At 40.6% G+C, this 23,310-nt stretch overlaps 2 protein-coding genes and 1 long non-coding RNA gene across 6 annotated transcripts in view; 2 read left to right on the top strand and 1 right to left on the bottom strand.

The window, feature by feature from the left end:
* Positions 1 to 23,310, bottom strand: part of Gcn2 (eukaryotic translation initiation factor 2 alpha kinase Gcn2) — a 387,266-nt gene that overhangs the window by 203,358 nt on the left and 160,598 nt on the right. For all 4 annotated transcript variants that reach the window (XM_076808485.1, XM_076808487.1, XM_076808484.1 and 1 more), the window contains one exon: positions 18,268 to 18,563. In XM_076808485.1, coding sequence (XP_076664600.1) covers positions 18,268 to 18,563 — 296 coding nt within the window. The remainder of the gene's footprint in view (positions 1 to 18,267; positions 18,564 to 23,310) is intronic.
* Positions 1 to 23,310, top strand: part of LOC143367013 (uncharacterized) — a 236,059-nt gene that overhangs the window by 141,148 nt on the left and 71,601 nt on the right. The window lies entirely within an intron of this gene.
* Positions 1 to 23,310, top strand: part of LOC143367098 (uncharacterized) — a 30,828-nt gene that overhangs the window by 936 nt on the left and 6,582 nt on the right. The window lies entirely within an intron of this gene.

Below are 23,310 nucleotides of genomic sequence, written 5' to 3'. Positions count from 1 at the left end.
CGAAATTTTGACACAATACAGACTACACTTTGAACATCAGATTAAAATACTTTTCAAAGATTTCTCATTATTTTTTCCTCCAGTATCGAACCTCCTTAAACGATTTTATTCAGCTTCGATCCTGTGTTTGCTTCTTCTACGTTTGGTCCATATATAAAAACTCAAATTTAAACCAATTCCACCCATCCAATTGTCTTGAAGCTTTCAGGCGTGCGTAGTTTGGATGACAATACAATATATTTTTGTAAAAAAATAACCCCCGAGGGGGTGAAAAAATTATCCACTCATCAATAAAAACTACAAAATGTGTGAAATCTCCACAAAATTACTTTTTAAAAAAAGGTACAAAAAAGTGTTCCAAGTACAAAACTAATGATATACAAAAATTGTGCCAATTATAACAATGGCTATTTATACAAACAAAAAATGTATTAAATAATATTAAGCAGATATATTTTTATTTTATACAAATAAACATTTCAATACCAATAAATATTTTATTCAAAATACTTGGCGCTGCGAAACCGAAAAAATGTCAATGGTCTTAGTATTAATAATTTACAATAACTCCATTACAATCTAAAATAGATAAACATATACATATACGTATAAATGAAACGCAGTCACATTTATTCTACATGTACACATTTAGCGTGCGGGTGCAGCATATGCACACACACACTGTTGTAATGTCAGGGAATGTGTGTGTGTGCGTGGGTGCGTGCGTGCGTGCGTGCGTGTGTGTGAATGAGTTCGAACAGGTCGACCGGTATGTTTTCTGCAGAACGTCTGAGGATTGAGCAAAAGCAAGTAGTGTCTGGAAAAATTATATATATTATAAAATTATATATGCTTTTGCTCAATCCTCAGACGTTCTGCAGAAAACATACCGGTCGACCTGTTCGACCGGTCGTATATATATATATACATATATATATACATATTTATTCAGTCAAGCAACACCAATTCGGAGCGCAGAGCGAAGTATTTTGAATAAAATATTTATTGGTAATGAAATATTTATTTGTATAAAACAAAAATATATCTGCTTAATATTATTTAATACATTTTTTGTTTGTATAAATAGCCATTGTTATAATTGACGCAATTTTTGTATATCATTAGTTTTGCACGTGGCGCACTTTCTTGTATCTTTTATTAAAAACGGTAATTTTGTGGAGATAAAAGTGACACCAATGGATTCCTGGCATTATCCCTATTAACCTTTTCGTTACGGTGTACATTTCCGCAAAAGTGTTTTTTTCTAATTTTTTTTTCTTTTTTCTTTTACTGCCAATGATGCTGACTACAGTCGACGCTCGTACACAGAGGTCATCAGATGGATGCCGGATATATCCGGCGCTCGTACCGAAAGGGGTAAAAGACGCCACATACCATGTAAATCGGAATATTTTTAACGAAGTTAGCTTTAAATTCTCCAAATTAATTTTTTATGTGATTTCGTTAATTATAGCCGGAATTATGTCGGGGTTTGAACCATTTTTATCGAGAAAACACAAGGAATCAATTGGTATCACTTTCGAAAAGATCCGATGAGAAGTACGGAGCGTAAAATTGTTCGTTGTTAAAGGGCTAGAACACAGTTACGGGCTAAGAAAGCAGACGATTTTAGACGACAATAATAAGAAAATAATATATTCGATTAATATAAAGTTTTTTTATTTTAGTTTATTATATTATGAACTATAAAACGCGTAATATTTAAAAAATAGCTTTTGTGAAACGTAATTATTTTATCATATCGTGCATATCCCTTTAACTTTCCGCCAATCAGACATTCCTGCATCGTACATAGGACACTCAGCTTGAAGAGCAGCTTCTTCTAAGACCGATCTCGAAGATCTACGAATGATCCGGCCTTCTTCGACGAGTCAAACGTTCGCTTGTCGGCGATTTTAGTGCGCTTCTCGTCGATCTTCTTGCAGACCGCAACTGCGGTTAGTCCCATTGTTATATTTATTGTCGCCATCACTGATAGAATACTCGAATAGCCTTTATCAAATATGCATGTGACAATATTAGCAGCTATCTTGACGGTTGTAATATACCGCTGAAAACTCTTTTCGAAGCGAAACACCAAATCAAATTGCTCAGGTTCTCATTCTGGTTTTGTGTGAAACCTCACACATTTGTAGTGCTTTATTGCTTCCCCTCTCCCTCTCCCTCACCCCCCCCCCCACCACCGAGTTCCTTTCCCCGCCTAAACTACGCTCTTCTTCCATACCTCCCTTCACTTCCTGCCTCCTACCCCCTGCGGACTGCGCCCTGTCCACTACTGTCCATTCCTCCTTCCCCGCCTTTACCCTGTCCATCATTATCCATTCCTCTTCTCCATGACCTCGTTCCTATCTTCCTATCTCCTCACTCCTATCACCATGCCGCCCATCGCTCTCCCCTTCGTATTCTTTTTCCCTGCCCGGTGCGTCCTCCATTTGTATTCCGCTGGTAGCGTGTGTTTACATCTGTTTCATCCTTTCTTTCCTCCCTTTCAATTTTCCTTCGTTCCTCATTACTTCCCATTTGCTCTCCACACTCTCCCCATTCCTCGGTGAACCTTTTTTATTTACTCTTTTGGACTTGAGCGATGGTGTTCAATTCAATATAGAAATTCCCAAATATCTTAATATATAAAGCAGGAAGCTTCTAATATGTTTGTGTGTTTGTCTGTCGCCTAAAAACTTTTGAACAATAAACTATGGGATCAAAAAACTGCCTCAGCTCATTTTGGTTGATTAATGCAGATGAATGTAACTATTTAAAAAGAAACTAAAAAATTCTTTTTTATAAAATCAGAATTTAAATTTCGAGCGAAGCCGAGTATTGTAAAGCTAGTAAACTATAAAAATACTTTTGAATTTCCAAATCTTTACAGAATCAATGCGATTTACAGTTTTCACTGCCTGAAAATATATTCAAAGGTGAGGAGTTTTACAGTGAGTAAACTGTACGCATCATCATCCGCGCCTCGGCGCGGCGGTTCTCCGCGCGCAAGTACACGAATTCGCTCTCAGCTCTGTACTTCAAGAAATAATTTGAATCTAAAGCTAGAACCTTTTAGATTCTTTTTTCAAGGCTTCAAACTCCTCTGTAAGCAAAAAAAAATCGATTTTTTCCTTAAAATTTTACTGTGTCTTAACCGCTTAAGGGGGGTTTCTACTTTGCGATCGTATATTTAAGAGGTTGTTTGCCATCGAAAGTACCTATATATGTGCTGTCAGCCACATACGCGCGGCGCGTAGAGAGCCCGCGAGCGCGCGCAAATCTGCGGCGAGCCTCGGGAAGGCTCGGGGCTTAGGGACGCGGTGCGCTGGAAGAAACGGCACTTCTTCTCTGTCATCGAGACACGCGTCGCGCATTTTTCTAACGCCCGCCTCAGGTGAATAAAACGCAACCTTTTCACACCCGTAAATTAGCAAGAAGGACTCATTTTAAACCAGTTCTCTTCATATATGTTGTTAATGTAATTTATTGAACTTGTAAAAAATATTCCTTGTTTGTAAATATTCGTGCCAAGTATCGTTTAGTGTTGCGTCGATTTTGAGCGTTCGCTACGCCCCCCCCCCTTCTGCCATCCTACCAGATGAACGGATGGTCAGCTTAACCGGGACCCGCCGTATGCAGGGTGATTTTCTTGCAGCGTCTGTCAAAGGGATGCCGTCTGGGTACCCCGTGGTGAGGTCCCCCCCCCCCCCGTGATGCCTCACCAAACTTTATGGCTTTCGACCCTCGAAAGGGTTGAAATACCATTAAGAAGTGAGAAATATCCAGGATTTCCGCATTTTTCATCAGATCTTTGTGAAAACGACGCCAATCGGTTCTTTATATTTTGCCGATGAAACTAACACCAAGAACGACGGAATTCGGACCATAATGAAGGAAATTAGATGAAAAATTGATTTATATCATGTCCAGCTGGCTTCGTTATAAATAGCCCCATTTACACGAAATTTGGTATGATTTTCATCGGAAAAACAGAAGGAATCGACTGATGTCACTTCCACATCGATACGATAAAGAATAAAGAATTTCTTAATACGCTGCAATGAATATTTCACATTTTCACTCTCAATTGCGATGCGTCGACCTCAATTCGCTGCGGTCGGCCTGCGATTTTCTGATTTATAGCTGTTTCAGAAAAAAATAATTCTTTATTTTTTATTGTATCGATATGGAAGTGACATCACCGATGGATTCCTTAACGCAGGATCCCATTAGTGCAACGGCGCGCCGCGCACAATGTTTTCGTCCACTTTAAAGGGTCTAATTTATGAGGCCGCGCGCATGAAATGGGCCGATGCACAGTGGTTTGAATAGAGGAAAAAAGTCATTTGTTGAATGTTAAGTACACAGAATTTTTTCAATACAATTCCATAGTAGGATGGTTGAAGCACCAGAACCAACAAGAATTTTCTGTAAATACCATTAATTTGTAAGGAAATTACAACATGAAAGTTGAAAAACAGAACACCTGCAATTTTGAGTTATAAATGCAATATCTTACAAGTAAAATTTAAAGTATCTGCAAATTAAAAAAAATAGCAATTTTGTAATTTGATTATGTTCATACTGAACAAATAAATTACATGAATTAAGTCAATGACACCATCGTTGATTTCAGTAAGACACAACTTGAACAAAGAGGTATTTTTAATAATAAAATCGAAGTTTAATTAGACATAACTTTTTTGCGACAGCTAACGTCAAGGTAAGACTTAATATTAGTGGTGCATTATACCTTTGAGTACATAACCAAACAGGTTTCAGCTGCGTAAACCTGCGGCTTTGGTGTCGGGAGCATTTTTTCTATAACTTTTATCAGTATTTGGAGTATCTTGCTTTTGTTCATAAGACCGAAAAATGTTTTAGATAAAAGTTGAATGGTTCATAGGAGGCCATAATTTAATGTAAATAGTTTTTTTTTGTGACCGCATAGAGGACATATGTTTGAAGGTCACCGATGTTTTGTTAAATGGAATCATATATTTTTTAATACATCACTGGATTCAGTTCAACATTTTCTATGGCAGAGTATTAACCTACTTATGTCGAAAAACTGTTAGTTTAGGAGATATTTTAATTTAATCATTAATATTGACATACATGTTAGCGTCACCAAATTTAAGGGTGAGGTTGAGGACGGATGGCCCCATGCTGCCTTGCCTTCAAGGATTTTATGGCAGGGACTTAGCCTGCGTGCGGTCTTGATAGAGGGTACGCGAGACTAAACAGACATGGCGACGGGCGATGGCTGACGACCACGTTGGGTCTCTTAGCTATCGGGTGTCGAAGGATTGGTTGTTTAAAGTAAGATAGAGATTATGGCAATCGGCCCGACGCTGCATTGCCAAGAAATAGGGACTCTATTCCTGAAGGATCTGGCCACGGAGTGAAGAAGGCTCTGCCTTCTGGTAAGAGGACTATGATGGATCACACGGCACTTACCCAAGAACTGTCTTGGAGCGCGCCTCATTAGTTTCTTGTCCACCCGCGTAGGTCGATTTTCTAACATACAAATATCTCCTAAACCTAAACTAATAGATTTTCGATATCAGTAGGTTGATACTTTTTAATAGAGAATGACGAATAGATTCGATTAATGCCTTAAAAAATATGTGATTCCGTTAAAAAAACATTAATAACTTTTATATGTCTTCTACATGTACACCTACAAAAAACTAATTACACCAAATTATTCCAAAACTATAATTACATGTGCATAATTATATTCCTTTTTCGTATTTTATTTAAATTTGAAATATATCTTTTTACAAATCGCAAAACTATCAGTTTTGTTTTTATTATGAATCGTCCCCAACTTTAAGTTCTTTACCTTTCCGTACCTATACCTCTCAAAACACCATTAACGCGGATTATTGTTACCTTTGCATTAGCCATTTTGTTTTTAGTAGTTTTGACTGCAGATTTGTAATCAGCGACCTCAAAAATCCTGGGATACCAAGTTTTGTATGTATTGAAGGTTTCACATTGATGCTATCACCTTTTTTCCTCAATATGGGGATTTCCGACCACTGTGCGATGCTCTGCCAGGCGACAACGCGGATGCTTGGCGCGCAGGTCGCAGACATTGGAATTTCCACTGTGGAAATACTAGCCTCCATTTCTACATCTTACTTTCTTTATCTTCGTAAGGCTAACGCTGGCGGTTGGGTCAGTAGCCGAAACAAGGCCTTCACACTTCATACTACTTGAGATGTTTGAATGGGTTTACTACGTCGCAATCACCGATTGCTGGAAACTGTGTTTGAAATGAAATGAAGGAAGTTCTCTGCCGTGGCATCCCTTCCACAGTTCCGCCATCACTTTTAATATCGCTCACAATCAGTCACTCGCTATCTCGACATCCTGTTTGTTTTTTTTTCCTCACACGATATAAGATTGAGGGTAGTTACCATTGCGCCTAATAGTGAAAATACGAACGCCCTTTGTATAGATAGTGTGAAAAAAGGCGGGCCATAGAAAGGAGATTATGTACATCATGACCAATTGGACCAACATTCCTCGCAGACACCAACTTTCTACCCCTGCACAGGAAAAACACGTGTATCATTTACTTTGATTAATTCGCATTTCTGAAATGGATAGACAAGTATGGCCTGGTGTGCGTACTGAAAGTCCCGAAATACCTGGCTTATAGAGGGTGTCATAAATGCTGTTACTTTATTGCATACTGAAATATCTGTTATTAAGTAGCCACCTACATTTAGTTTAGCTGAAGGTACTAAAAATGTTTTATGACTTAAAAAATAATTAAAATTTGACTTCCGTAGATCCACAAATGTCGACATATTTCCCTGGTAATGCGATGGGAAACGAAATTACAAATAACACATTTAGTAAATGCACTATTAAATAGTTTACTTTTTGAGACGTGTGAACTTTTTAAAACATATAGAAGTCGCGGAAAAATTATATTTTTTACACCTACGATTTTCTTGCAGGATTAATCAAAGCAATAACTTAATTGTTTATGAGAAATAGAATAATTTGAAACTGATGAAGATGGACAACTACAATTCAGTGTGACATATCTGCATATATGGTGTATTATAATTATGCAATATCTAGAAACAATTATACCTATCGCAGCAGCGTAATTGTTGCTATTTACAGTAAGAATTTTCATGTTATTGCTTGCTTTAATATACGTATAAAATAAATAATAGACCATAAATACACATATGCAAGTGATATGTAGGAGTAAAGAGTACATTTGCGTTAAAAAAATACACATTTTTTCAGTCTTCTCGGCGATGCGCGACGAGCATTCGCGTGCGCGCGTCGCAGAGAAATCCCGGCATAGCGCGCACACGGTCGCTTTTGACACGCGCGTCGTCGTAAAAGTCGACCCTTGCAAGTGCTCGAAACCACTCGAAAATCCGAGAAATTCGTAAACCTGACTCGTGCGCGGCGCGCTGTTGCATCAGTGGAAACGTCTTTCTGCAACAAATCGGCCTTTCGCGTCGAAAAAGACGTGCGCGGTGCACCGTAGCACAGATGAAGATCGAAGTAAATTTCATCTAAATCGGACTATTATTAACGAAGTTAACTTGAAATGATATAAATCAATTTTTTGTGACATCCCAATATTTTTCGCGCGGTATAAATTAAATTACTCCACAACTCCACTAAAATCCCTAAACCTTAACTTTTGCCCCTTTTCCCCAACCACTGACCATCTAGACGATGTACCTTAGCGGTCCCCATCTCGCGATGATCAAGTATGAAATTCCCCTCCCCCTCGTAGCCCTACGAGGCACCATCTTCTCCCTCATATTTAAATCTAAACAAGTCCCTCTCAATAGCAAAATATATATATAACGTCCCACGCATTATTATAATACTACCGCTATCGCATTAACAATGCACGGCATATTCTCGTGTTTTAAATTTAATAAACGTTCTTACTCTAAATAACGCTTCGAATTATTGTAGTGATCCTTCGGTTACGGAAATTCCAAATCATAATAAGCTGTTGCAACAGCTGATCTCGCTTCGCGAACGTCGAAATTTCTTATTATATTTACAAGGCTTACTTTCGCATAGGTCTTGTATGTACGACCATACGGCTACTTCTATTTCAACGAAATATTACAAGCTGCTTCTAATATTAATGCAGCGGTAAATCCAATTACCAAGCATTTAAATACCCACGCCTGTACTCTAACGGGTGTCACCCTGGTGCACGATTTTTGCTTAAACCTTCCATGGCTGCCTTTGTACCTAAACTGACATCACCCCTTGTGCTACGAAACTTGCCTTTATGCCTGAACTCCTATCACCACTTGTGCTACGAAGCTTGCCTTTGTGCCTAAACTTCCCATCTCCCCGCGTGGTACGAAGTTTGCCTTTGTGCCCAAACTCCCATCACCTCTTGTGCTACGAAGCTTGCCTTTGTGCCTAAACTTCCCATCACCCCTTGTGCTACGAAGCTTGCCTTTGTGCCTAAACTTCCCATCTCCACGCGTGCCACGAAGCTTGCCTTTGTGCCCAAACTCCCATCATCTCTTGTGCTACGAAGCCTGCCTTCGTGCCTATCCTTCCCAACAACCCCACATTGTCATTGTCCTAACCTCCGCCAACCAGGACGTGACATTTTCATGACATTTCCTTCATTGTAGTCCGAATTACGTCGTTCTTGGTGTCAGTTACATCAGTGAAACATAAGGAATCGATTAGCGTCGTTTGCGCAAAAATCTGGTGATAACTGCGGAAATCCTGAACATTTCTCACTTCTTAATAGTACTCCAAACCTTTCGAGGGTCGGAAGCCATAAAATTCGGTGAGGCATCACGGGGGGTTGACCTCGCCACGGGGTACCAGGCGACATCTCTTTTACAGGTGTCACGAGAGAATCATCCTGTACTGTGAAACACTAAGTTCTTCCGAAATTTGTATTAAATCCAAATATGTATATACTATTCGAGCAAGATATACAGTGTTCCCCATTTTAATATAACATGGTCGTGACCGTCCGAACACAATAAACCAGGAAAGACGAAGTAGTTACCAGCTCATTATTTGATGCTGGGCTATGTCTTCCCTTGATCACCAGAAGTAAATGGAATAGCGTAATATGCACTAGTGAGAGATTCTCAGCCGACGGGCCAATAGTCAAAAGGAATATGCCGTGCGTGAGGCACGAGAAATCTACATCTGAAAACTGAAAGTTTTATAATTTTCATTAGACCTTCATGAGAGTATTACCGATAGATCGTTGGGATTCTATTGATGAAAGTAAGTTAATTGGCGTAGGGTAAAGTAGCCGAATATGAGACCTACTTCTTAAAAACATAACTCTTGACTGAGAACCTACTGGAAAGTACTATAACAAAGATTCCGTTTCTTCATAATAAAATCAAAATGAAAGTCATTTAAATGCGCAGATAAAAAAATGGGTTCTTAATATGAGACCCAGTTTGTTTTTTCCTGAAACGTATTTTTTCTTTCTTTTTTTATAAAGTCGGTATGTGAACTCTATTTCTTCACTACTGCAGTCTTCGTGGACCCACCAGCAAAGTTTTCATGGACCCACCACGTTCATCGTAACACTTTATACGTACATTTAACCCATTGTGTAAAGACCTGTCCAAAACAAGCATTCTGCATCATAATTTTCTTTCTTAATCACTTTCATCATTCAGAATAATTTCTTCTTCATTCTCATCAGTTGAACTTTTACGGGTCTCATATTCGGAAACAATAACATGATAACTATTAAGTATCTTCGAAGTCAAGTTTTCATCATTTAATGATATACAAATAGTAAGTGTTAAACTCCATTGCAAGCACTATACAACAGAATTTGTGAAAATTATTATACACTTACCACTTTAGAGGTATTTGTAATTTAATCGAACCACTTCAATAACTTTCTGCAAGGTATTTCAGAAATATGTGCTTGCTCAAGACGCTTAATTGATTACAATGCCACTGTGCTGACAAAACAACAAATACTCGGTTAGCTATTAAAGATACAGCATCGCTATGACATTTAAGAGTTCTGTACCGAAGATAAGTTGGGGTCTCATATTATTAGAGGTCGCCATATTGGGCTACTTTACCCCAATTCGTACTTTTCAGTATGCAAATTACACACTACGTGTAATTAAAAATAATTCAAATTACGTCGTTTAAAATTATTTTCGTCATGAAAACCATAACATTCCATCGGTAATTGCCTTGCAAAAGTCTGTGAAAAGGATAAACATTTTACATTTTTCTAATGGATGTTTTGTCTGACACATCAGTTTTATTGCTCTCGACCGCCGAAATTCAATGCCCCCGCAGAGAGCGCCGAGGAATGCTAACAGCAGCCAGGCCTTCTACAGTTTCATCAGTAAGAGTTGCCGCGGTGGGAGCGTTCATAAGTGAGAAGCCTCATGTCCCTTAAAGCTGGCATTGAGATTTGCGCAGATGCATAAGGTGTACTACCAAAATATACGCGACGTATCTATTGTGGAGGATTGTCTGTCAGACAATGCCGTTTTTTGAGAAAAGTCATTAATGAACCCAGGATTGTATATTTACGAGAACCTGGTTGGAATGTGATACCGAGTTCTGAATTGCCATGTTCTTTACGACATGTTCATGATTAATTGCTTACATTGCGAACATGGTTTTCATTGCTTAAAGGAGCAAGTGAAACAAGGGATTGCGCGCGGAACGAAAGACAGAAAGGTTCCAGTGTTAAAAGCGAACGAATACTTTTGGATGAATATTCAATAAATCCATACTTACGAGGAAAACCACGAGAATGTCACCAATGGATTGATGATATATCGCTGATGAAAAAATTTAAACTCATTCGACCTGCTTTTAATCATACATTATGTATAAATGGCTATCAAAACACAGAGTCAGCTGAACAAATATTTCGCTGCAGAACTGATAGCTCGGAAGGGCCCGATCAATTTGATCGCTCATTTTTCAAAGCATTGTGTCACTCAAAGTGTTAACACAAGCAGCAATATCAGCTTTGATATACCGAACACGAGAGTCCGATCACTTATCTGACTTTATTTTGCTGAGCAGATTAAGTGCATTTGGTTTTCATGGAAGGCGGTCACTGTGGCTACGTAGCTACCTAACTGATCGGTCCCAAGTAATAAAGGTTCGTGGTTGCCACTATCGATCGATTTTTGCATCATCAGGGGTGCATCAGTGGTCACATTTGGGTCCTTTGCTCTTTTGCATCTTCATTAACGATCTCGCAGACTCTTTTAATTTTGCTACTCCTTTGTTTTCGCTGATGACCTCAAGTTATTTGCTCGTATTAACTCTTTTGATGATGCCCGCAACCTGCAGCGTGACCTCGACCGGATAACTAATTGGTGTACTGCAAATAGGCTTTCTTTAAATGTACAGTATTGTCTCGTTAGCGACTCGCTGGTCGGGACCGGCGTTGAGTCGGTATCGTGAACAGAACCCTAATTCCGAGTGTTCGTTTCTCGCTTCTTTCTGGCCGGAGGGGGGAGCGAGATGGAACACTGCGTGCGCGGCGAGCGTGCGCGATGGTCGCAAGCGCTTACCGTGGGCACGAAAACCGCTTCGCAAAATCTTGACGCAGGCCCGTCACAAATCTTTTTTGCGCCCTAGGCGAACTTGTCAAATTGCGCCCTTTATTATAATACATTTATTTGAGTTTATTGATGACCTTACTCTGAATTTTTATTCGTAGTTTAAAACAGTTGCAGTGCAATTTGTAATATTTTATTTTAAAGTATATACATATGTGTACACACTGATCTCTGCTTGTAAGCTTGACTTGTCCCTATAAGCAAAATTAGGCCACTGCCTTGGGCGGAAAGTCGACAAGAGGTGCATAATGGTATTTTCATTGCTGGTGTTGTTTAAAATATACTTTAAAATAAAATATTACAAATTGCCAAGTTCGCCTAGGGCCCAAAAAAGACTTGAACCGGGCCTGCGTCAAGATTTTGCGAAGCGGTTTCGTGCCCACGATACGCGCTTGCGACCATCGCGCACGCAAAGGACAGAGTGTCACGCGTCCGAAAGACGGAGCGAGACAAAACATCAACGCGTCGTCGGTCTCGTACCGTCCTCGCTCGCTCTCGTTCCATCTCGCTCTAGCTTTCGCCGGGCAAGAGTGAGACAAAAGTGGTGGGGATAGCGAAGAGTCGGTATCGTGTACACAAAATCGAGTCGCTAACGAGACAATACTGTATCAAAATGCCAGGTCCTCAGGCTCTCCCGATCATTCAGTACTTTTACTTTTGCATATTCTCTAGATATGACACACTTGTCCGGCATTGAGAGCGTCTGCGACCTCGGGGTGACTTACAACTCTGTTTTTTTCTTTAATAAAGTTGCTAATGCAGCCTCCAAGCAGCTTGGTTTCTTAATGAGGCATTCGCATGGTGAGGCTCTTTTTGGAGTATGCATCTATGATATGGTACCCGCACGAAGCCTACCTTCTCGGTTCAATCGAGAGAGTCCACCACAGATTTCTGCGGTTTGCGTATTTCCACCTCGGGCAGCCTATGCATAGGTTTGATCACGAGTATCGACCGTTACTGCACAGATTTAATTTCCTAACGATGCCACAGGGCCTTCCGCTAACCGATTTATCCTTTCTGTTTAGGATTATTAATGGTCAAATTAATTGCCCCCAACTTCTGGGATTAATGAACTTTTATTTTTCACCTAGGCCGTTGCGCTATACCCCGCTGTTTTATGTAAAATCTTATAGAACGAATATCCATATTAGCGACCCCATTTTTAAAATTGTTTGCGCGGGAATGAATTAGCTGATCGTATCAATTTCTTCGGCTCCTCTATCGACACCTATAAACGGTCAGTTCGCTCCTCGTTTCGTACATCGCTGATATAAAATGTTTGTCTGTTATTGCTATATAATTATAATTATAATTATAATTATAATGATAATGATAATGATAATGATAATAATAATAATAATAATAACTGCTCTTTTCGGCCGATTTTCGGAGGCAACACCCCCTTTCTTCCGCCGCGCGTCTTGGCACCCGCGACGGCCTTACTGCTCGAAGCTTCTCAGGCACGTACGATATGCATCGCGCATGGCGCATTAGGTTGACACCCGTATCAGTATATTATCACATCACCCATGGAGAATTATTCTCGATGCAATTTTTTTTGTCAGTAGTATCCCCTGTAGGCCTATTCCACTGTGTCGCATGATAAAAAATAAGGTAAATATACAGAAGAGGGCACACCTCGCCAATTTAGATGAACTTGAAATATGTTGTCAAGGTCATCATTCTAAACAACTTTTCCCTATACAGTATACATGTTACCACTGCTCGGCTTTCGTTTCGGAGATATTTGCGAAACACTTCTGTCGATTTATTCTGACGCAACGCATTCCACGTTCCAACTTGTCCCGGGTATTAGTATTGGTTGGGGCTAAATTAGAGCGGGAGGCGCGCGCCCGCACTGTCGGATATTAAGTTGACTCTGGTTCTAAAACATAATTTTTTTGTTAGGAAGAGGGTGCATTCGAGAGCACCTGTTGGGTGTGTGTGGATTCCCGTCAACATCCCGACTCACATCGGTTCGCCACCATGCTATACGAGCCCGCAAGCGGGCGTGCTCCCCCCGCACTAGTCTACCCCCAACCAATACTAATACCCGGGACAAGTTGGAAATAGGAATGTGTTTGAGAATCTAGTGGTTGAGCGCGCTGGATGCAAGTGAGGTAAAAGGTGCACACAACACAGCACTTAAAATGAATAACGTCAAGTTTATTTTAAATGAGCAAATACACTGATCGTGAGTTGGTGAGAATGCACAGAGTTCGCGGTTTTCGAGATTATATTAAAATACGGAGATGAGCGAATCGATGCAGGTGGCATTACCACGTGTGCGTTGCCCGCAGCGTTCTACAATCGAATTTGAGTTACACTGAACGATGATGCTGAGGCAGAGTTGTAAATTCTGCCCTTCAGTGAAAAGAGATTGATCACCACGTGCAATGAGCCACGAGGCGTCCACAAGAATTGTACAAATACGCGATGCTTGATCACTTTAGAATGAGCTCTGAGAATGATCAATGCACGGAGATTCATTCGAGAAAGAACGATGGGAAAATAACTACATGAGCAACTCGCGATCACACGAGTTTGATTTGAGACGTGCTAATTGAGCAACACATGCTGTTCCGTGCACTGATACAACAAGATGAATGCAAGGTGGACGCGAGCTGCCGTTAGAGCGTTCACAATGTGAGAAAATGTGGTTCGACAGGCGACACGTCTTTCTCTGCACACTGTGCAAACAAGAGTGAGAAATCAAGATGGAAGACGCATCCGTTTCCGCGTCTTCTCGAACCATCTCGAAGCCGATCGACGCGACGCGCTGATTGGGTCATCGAAAGTCGAAAATTGGTGGATTGATCGTCAATCCGCGTCTCTATCGTACGTCCGCGAGGTGCTGCGGTGAGAGCGAATGTGTTGGCTTTGGGAACTAATGCATTCCCAAACAGAATGCACTGTGTCGGAATAAATCAACAGAAGTTTTTCGTAAACATCTCCGAAACGAAGGCCGAGCGGTAATAACATGTATACTATACAGGGAAAAGTTGTTCAGAATGATGACCTTGACAACATATTTCAAGGTCATCGGAATCAGTGAGAAGGACCAACTTTCTAAATAATTACCAAAGTTTTTGATGAATATCTCGAAAACTAAAGCCGTGGGGCGGTAACATGTACAGGAAAAAGTTGTTTAGAATGACAACCTTTATAACATATTTCAAGGTCATAAAAATCAGCAAGGGGTGCCCTTTTCTATACAGGGTGTCCCACTAAGGAGTGGACAGCGCGATATCTCTTAAAGTATTGTCGCTAAAAATATAAAAAAAATAGGGAATTGCATGGTTCGAGGGGGCCCATTTATTAGCGCGAACGAATTTTGTTTCCGATTATTATTTTAAAAGATACGATGGTCAAGTTCGGTTTTTCAAATGGAACTATTTTTTTTGAAGACCTGAGTTGATAGTGCGTTCCAAGACAAATTCAATAAGCTTTAATGTATACACTTTATTTCCACTGGTTTTTAAGATATTGCGCTTGCACATTTACTGATTTTCACTGCAAGAAACCCCTCTGGAATGGCAAAAACCGGGGGCGGTCTTACTGGCGCCACGGGTGGCACTGCCTGTTGAAATGGATACTTACCTGCCAAAGGTCTACGCCAGAAATGGCAGGCCCAAAGGCTGGACAATTCTTTTCCGTCAGAAATGCTACTTAGGTAGGTACATATGCGGTATCGAGAAGCGCACCGTTACTTTTATTTCGCACTTGCATCTACGGTCGGATGGCCGGTTCTTTTGGGAGGGGTGTAAGTTGGATTGGTTAGGTTTGGAGGAGTGAAAGTTGCTAGACTAAATTTCAACCATAGGGAGCAGATTGTATCAGAACCAATCCAACTTGCATCCCTCCCAAAAGAACCGGCCCTCCGAGCGTAGAAACAAGTGCGAAATAAAAGTAACGATGCGCTTCTCGATACCGCAGATGTACCTACCTAAGTAGCATTTCTGACGGAAAAGAATTGTCCAGCCTTTGGGCCTGCCATTTCTGGCGTAGACCTTTGGCAGGTAAGTATCCATTTCAACAGGCAGTGCCACCCGTGGCGTCAGTAAGACCGCCCCCGGTTTTTGCCATTCCAGAGGGGTTTCTTGCAGTGAAAATCAGTAAATTTGCAAGCGCAATATCTTAAAAACCAGTGGAAATAAAGTGTATACATTAAAGCTTATTGAATTTGTCTTGGAACGCACTATCAACTCAGGTCTTCAAAAAAAATAGTTCCATTTGAAAAACCGAACTTGACCATCGTATCTTTTAAAATAATAATCGGAAACAAAATTCGTTCGCGCTAATAAATGGGCCCCTTCGAACCATGCAATTCCCTATTTTTTTTATATTTTTATCGACAATACTTTAAGAGATATCGCGCTGTCCACTCCTTAGTGGGACACCCTGTATAATTAATAAAAAATAAATTTGGAGAATGCTTAAAAAACTGAAACTTCCCTTCGAAAAGCGACATTTAATATTATTTCCCATGTCTCAAACGGTTCTAGCACGCTTTGCTGTGTGAGAATATCCCGTTTTCCCAAACATGATTAAAATTTTGACAGTGAAATTTGAAAGCATTTTGCAAATATATTTTTTAACGTGATTTGTCATAAATTATTCGGCAGAAAACATTATCATGAGACACACTGGAATAGGCCTACAGGGGGACATCACTGACAAAAAAAAAACGCATCGATAATAGTACTCAATGGGACGATGTAGAAACCTATTCTTACGAGGGTCGCCCTAATGCGCCACGCGGTCATATGGTACGCGCCTGAGGAATTTCGAGCAGTAGGGCCGTCGCGGGGGCCAAGACGGGAGGAAGGTGGCGTTGCCTCTGAAAATCGACGGAAAAGAGCAGTTAATTCCCAAGCCCCGTTTTAAATAGTAAATGTATTAAAATGTGACTAGCATTGATTTCCCTGTTCATTCCTTGAATCGGATCCTATCCTGATAGCCAAATCTGGGGAGTAGAATCTGAAGTCCGAACCGTAGCCAACTGTGTCCTCATTAGGCTGCGCTCTGAAGTACAGAACCTGCTGCCAGGGTCTGACGGCAGATCGGAAGCGGATCCGCAGCAGATTCTGCTCCCCGTCTGATATAGTGATCCTCTAGGTCAGGGGTGCACATTAAGTCGGCCCTAGGGCAGTCGATGCGCCCTCGAGCAGTTTAGTAAATAATTAATTCTACTTATTTCCAAAAGAATTTATTTTTTCTTTAATAATATACACGATTGGTGATTACAATTGTCACGAAATAATTAGCACATATAAATCCGAAGAACTTTCAATATTTACATTTACAAAATCCTACCTGAGAAAGTTCTTCGGATTTATATGTGCTACTTATTTCGTAACAATTGTAATCACCAATCGTGTGTATTATTAAAGAAAAAATAAATTCTTTTGGAAATAAGTAGAATTAATTATTTACTAAACTGCAGAATCTGCTTGCTGGTTATGTAAAGGTAGGGATACACCTACAGCAATAACGGTACCTTTGTGTTGATGCGTAGGAACGTCCATGTGACGTCACGCCTAGGGAATTGTTTGGTAATTGTGGCCCTCAGATGGCGCTGTTGGATGTGTCAGACTAGTGATCCTCCAGGGAGTGATCGGTAAAACCGCTGCCGTTTGTGGCAAATCCGAAAATAACATAACATAAACATTCACTAAATCACCTGCTTTCCAAGCTGCTTGTTTACCTATCTCTTTCTATCCGTATTTCTGTCTCCTTCTTTTTTACAGTTTCTTTCTCTGTCTACTTCCGCTTTTGCCACTAATGGCGGCAACCAATCAGCCACGATACAGGTTGTTCCGATCACTCCCTAGAGGACGACTATATCAGACGGGCAGTAGAATCTGCTGCGGATCCGTTGCCGATATGCCGTCAGACCCTGGCAGCAGGCTCTGTACCTCAGAACGCAGCCAAATGAGAACACAGATAGCTACGGTTCTGACGTCAGACTCTGTGCTCTCATGCCAGACCCTGCAACCAATCTGCTGTCATACTGCAGACAGATGGTTATCTGGGTATGTATTAAGTTTAAAGGGTATCATCCATTGTGCAAGTTGTTGTTGATTGTAACAAGACAAAACTTACGACTGCGTTGAATTAGAAAATTTCGACAATCGAGATGGAATCATGCTTATGCATTGGTTATACTTTTACAAATGTCTATCAGACAATATAAAAATTACAATTTTCAGTACTAGATTCCTCATTAAAAACTCAACTGGCTGCTGCAAAGTAAGTATGTATACAGCGACCCTAAGTTCATATTTTCAAATTTATCTTTCGGCAACTCGGATTATACTTCCGATGCTTTCCAGAAAATGTGGACGTGAAAGTAAGTCAACGCCACTTAAAATATTGAATGTACTCAATAAAGTATTTGCAACGAATTCAGCAGATAAAATGTGTTTTTATTTACGTATACGACCGTTTTTAGCCACTGTTGGCAAAAGTCTGTAGATAAAAGTCATTTGATGCTTACCATCTATGTGTTACGAGTTATCTAAGTATCACGAGAAAAATGTTTAGACAATAATGTGCATGTATTAGGTACTTATTAAATTATAAAAAGTTATCCCAAAGTAACACATATTTTATTCCTATGTTACTACTGACATGCATATGTACTTACCACAAATTCTTGGAGGACATAAATAAGCATATCATCTCCATCGTGCAAATACTTCATATTCACATAATGTACAAGGTTTGGGTGGTGCAATTTATTCAAATGATTTACTTCTTGTTCAAGACTTCCTATTTGTTTGGTAATCTGTTGAATACTATTATCATCAAATCTATTATGTACTTTTAACGTCCATTCACTGATTGCAAATAATTCACCAGTTGCCATATCGACGCCAGCATAAACAACTGACCCTTTATTACTGTGACCCATACATTTTCCTCTGTACACTTGCCGTTCATCTGTAAGAATAATTATACAGTATAAACACAAAATGAGATTCAATTGATTATTCATACAGGATGAGTCATCTAAGATAAGCCACCTTACTAACTCCTACAGATTTTGAGATAGGAAAAAGTGTTTAGGACAAAAGTTATTTGGTTCCGAGAAACCCATTAGTACGCGGTAGAGAAAACTTTTTCTCAGTTGGAGATGCTTAGGAAATTTGAAGGTCAACTTAATTTATTTAAATGAAACCATGCATTTCTGAACACTAGGGTGGCTTTATTTCTCAACATCCAATTTCTTTTGCTCTCACTCCCTAGTATCGTACAATTTTATAAAAAAAATAATCCCTCAGAAAAACTTATTGCAATCGGACAACCAGATTTAAAGAATTTTTCAATAAAAAAAAATTAAAACTGACTTCAAAATAATAAAAACGCACTAAAAAGTAAAAAATATTTTTTTTCCTTATTTAATCTACGATATCATTTGTACTGTGTAAATCTGGCGCCGACTTAAAAAATATGAGAGTCGTAGATTAAATACGGAAAAAATTTCTTTTTACTTTTTGGTATGCACGCGCTTTCCATTGTTGTATGCGCCAGCGGTCACGTTACATTCTACGCGAATAATTTTTATGTTCATGATATTAATCGCATCGTCCGATTCGATCCACTGTCGAGGTTCTAATACACGGTTCGCCGAGAATCCCATTAGTGATCCAATGTTGTTGGGCTTGCTAAAATTTATCCGATAAGCACACTTGATCTCGCTTTTTATGGTATTGTTACATAAGCCTATTGCCCTACGTTCGTTATTCGTCCGCCATGTTCTTTCGTAGACACGATTCAGCGGAATCGTTCTCGGCGATAGGAAGTTACGTTTCGCGTACACCGCGGAATCCGCACTTCACTCGCGAAGGCAATGTGACTGCACAGCAAAATGCAAAAATTTTCGCTCTGGCTTCAGTGACCGCATGGCAGCCGGGAATGCAATACCACCGGCATTGGCTTCACTGAAGGCACACCGCGTGGAGGTTAGACGCGAACAAAGATAGCGACCATAGGTAAGCAATTATCGCAGCGGGTTCGCCCGGCACTAAGGAGAAAGTTGTTTCAAATCAGCCCACGAGACTCCCCTTTTAAGGAACTTCACCATTTTTGGGACATCCCGTATACGGGATGACACTCAGTAACTCTGTCAACGGCGCTCACGTGTAAAAATCTGCCAACCCATAGAGTTTCAGTTCACTCGGAGTAGAGCAGTCGCCACCCTTCCTGTCATGAAAACATCCAAAGAAAACATTGAAAAGTCCTTCACCGTTTTGGGGTGTGAGGCTTCGTTCTCAAGATATTAACAGTTGAATGTTAGCGGTGGAACTTCCGGGTCGCGAGGTTTAAAGCCGAGTCAGTTGAGCGCGCGGTAGCGTACACTCGCACGCACACACAGAAGGCGCGCGAAGATACAGGTTCACACAACAGTAGAGCCGGCCGTCTGGTTCAATCCGTGAAACTGGGTAAGCTGACCCGTCTCTAGCCATTCTATTGTGTGTGGGTCTGCATATACGCATACCTCGGATCCCAAAACGGTAAAAACCTTTTCGATGTCTTCTTGCATCAGGACATTCCATGTTCCGGATTGTCTCTCAATTTTGGGCCACCCTTCCTGTATAGTTATATGACATTTTTGGTCCAGAACAGGGCCGTCCAAACATGTGCTCGTACGAGCAGCCACGAATTGCTCTTCGCTCTTGTAAGCATTGAGCTAGACCGCTCACGGACTCAAGAGCAAAAATCGCATGGGCGGAAATATTATGAATGTTATTGTAGAGACCGGGCGATCTTTTCCAGGCCTAGTCACACACACTACGTCTCCATTTCCACTATCTTCTTTTATGGCTGCCGCTCTTGCCACGCTCGGAACCAAGGTTGCCAGGAAAAGCGCTGCGCGTAGTATAGCAGGAGCACCTACAGCAATAACGGTACATTTGCGTTGGTGTAACGAATCGCAAGCACCTACCACAGCCCTTTTGCAACTTTTAAAAAACGCCAACCACTATCGTAATTTTCGTATTTCGTTGTCGCGTCTCCCATTAGCCTGTAAGAGAGTTTACGCGTCGAATGGAACTGGTGTGGGAATAAGTGTAGTGATGAGAGCGGGAAAACCGAGCGCATGCGCGATCGCCAGTCGATCGGCGGATTGGCTGCGGAACGGATCGAGCGTACCGTAGAAATGATTGCAGAATCGTACGCAACAGATATACACATTAAGCCCAATTACGAATCGGTTTAGATCGCGATTGGAACGCGTTCGAGGAGCGAAATGGGTATAAATACGGGTCTATCGACCGAGAGAGTTCATTATTTCTCCGATACTCAGAGAACAGACAAGTCTTACAATAGTACTTATAATTAGCATTCTGGGTACCCCTAAGACGGCCCCTGGACAATGTGAATCTGGGTAGCCCCTAAAGGTCGAGTTTCTTAGCTGCGATCGGCGGCGGCGACCGGAGGCGGCGGCCGGTAGGCGCGGCCGGCGGCCGAATCCTAAGCACCGCTCTTTTGGAGAAGCATGCATCCGTTCTCCTAGCCGCGTTTACGACCGGCCGCGGCTGCACGTCTGCTACAGCAGCAACCTAGGCTACTGGAGACGCAACACAATGGGATGAGTGTCTGTTTTCCGCCATTATGGCGGAAACTCCTAGCCGCGCGGCTAGCCAGGGCACCAAACCGCTTGACTCCTCAAAACTAAGTGCTCGCTGCGGCCGCGCTGCGATCCAGCGTCACAGTGGGACAGAATCCCAAAAATAAGGAAACAAGCCAGAATTCAAAAGTAATGGGATTATGTTTTTTTATATATATGTTATGGGATTATGTTTTTTTTATATATTTCTTGTAAACTAATAATATGAACTCCGAAAAAAGGGAAAAATATCGTGGCGTCTACTTCTGATCTGTGTGTAAACACGTGTCAAGGTATGTTTTTTCTTGTGGAAAGTTTTGAATCAAGTCTTTTAAATTTTTATGATATAAAAGACACAATTTTTTGGGGAACCGAAATGAGTAGTATCGTTGTTGGTAAGCAATAGCAAATAATTAGTTCATACAGTTCTTTTCCATAAGAAACCCATTGAAGAAATATCAGCAATTATCGGCTTTTTAGTTACACTCCGGGAACTTCCGAGGAAATTTCTTTTTGGTTTTATAATCTACATATATTTGGCTTTGCAACGGCGAAAACAAGATTTGGCATTATTTACCAATAATGGAGTAATTACCTGTATTCTATGTCGCACAGTGAGGCTGAATGCCAAAAAATCGGGGGAAAATGCAACATCCTACTTTTTGCAGTGAAAATGCCAAATATTATTAATGAAGTTCCTAAAAAAGTGTTAAGGCACATCCAGACGCTGATGCAAGAGCCATGAAACACTGATGCCAGCATCACAGATACAGGTTTCATGACTCTTGCATCAGCGTCTGGATGTGCCTTTACATGCGCTTTGCTTTACATGCTTATTCAACGTGCAACGTACTTATGATCCGACTGATTCGTCTATCGGCTTCGTAATAATGCATACAATTGTGAAAGATTCTAGTCGATTGAAAATATTTAAAAGGTTGTCGATGCTTCGCACCGCGGTAGGTATAGGGAATTTCCACTCATTGAAATATTAACTACGCTGCTCTCAAGTAAGGTAAAAAAATGGAATCCAAGAAGATGCAGATGTGCCTTATGGTCGGAAAAAAGTCGGTATACAGATATCCGCGACCATGTTGTCAAATGCGACCACATTGACTAGCATTTTAAGGAACTTTGGTTTTTCCACTATAGGGAAAATCAAATTCTCACGGCTACACCTACGTCCATCACCAAGGGCCACAAGTCAGTCTTGCATTAATCTCCCCAGCAATATAATAATGTTTTAAAAAAAAGATATAGACATATTAATGTTATGGCAACGATTTTGTAATTATTTGCTGATAAATATAAATCAAACAAATTTTAATATTTTTAAGAATTATAATTTCAATCAGGACAACAAATTAAATATGTAACGATACAAAATTACATGTTTATCTTCTTAAAGTCATATTACAATACCCCATTGCCAGGGAAACATTTTTCGATCTAACCTAAGAACATGTTCTTCTTTTCACAAGATCAATTTTCATCGCGGTCAGCGCACAGAACATTATTATAACTTGTTTATACTGTAGCGGAGTACGGTTTATTGCCTGACGAACGTAGAGAGATTAGCAATATAGTAGAGGAGGAAAATGCCATATTTGGTTCCCAAACATTAATCAAGCGATTATCGGCCAGAGCGGTCTCGCCAGGGTCGCAGTTTATGATTACTTTGTCCCGCGAGTCGGCGGTTGACAACGGTACCTGCGCGCACGAACTCATCGTACTTATAGGTTGATTCTCCAGTGACGCCCGTCAAAGAGATGCAGCCTTATACCCCGTGACGAGGACAACCCCTCGCAGTGCCTCACCGAATTTTATGGCCTTCGACCCTCGAAAGGATTATAATATTATTAAAAAGTCAGAAATGTCCAGGATTTCCGCATTTCCTATCAGATCTTTGCGAAAACGACGTCAATGGATTCCTTATGTTTCGCTGATGAAACTGACACCACGAACGACGTAATTCGGACCACATGAAGGAAATTCTATGAAAAATTAATTTATATCATTTCAAGTTGTCTTCGTTAATAATAGTCCGATTTACATGAAATTTCGTATGATTTTCATCGG

This window comes from Andrena cerasifolii, chromosome 3, assembly GCF_050908995.1.
Source record: "Andrena cerasifolii isolate SP2316 chromosome 3, iyAndCera1_principal, whole genome shotgun sequence".
In the NCBI taxonomy this organism is placed as follows: Eukaryota; Metazoa; Arthropoda; class Insecta; order Hymenoptera; family Andrenidae; genus Andrena; species Andrena cerasifolii.
Note: the sequence above shows the minus strand (reverse complement) of the source record. Positions and strands in the feature narration are given on the sequence as shown.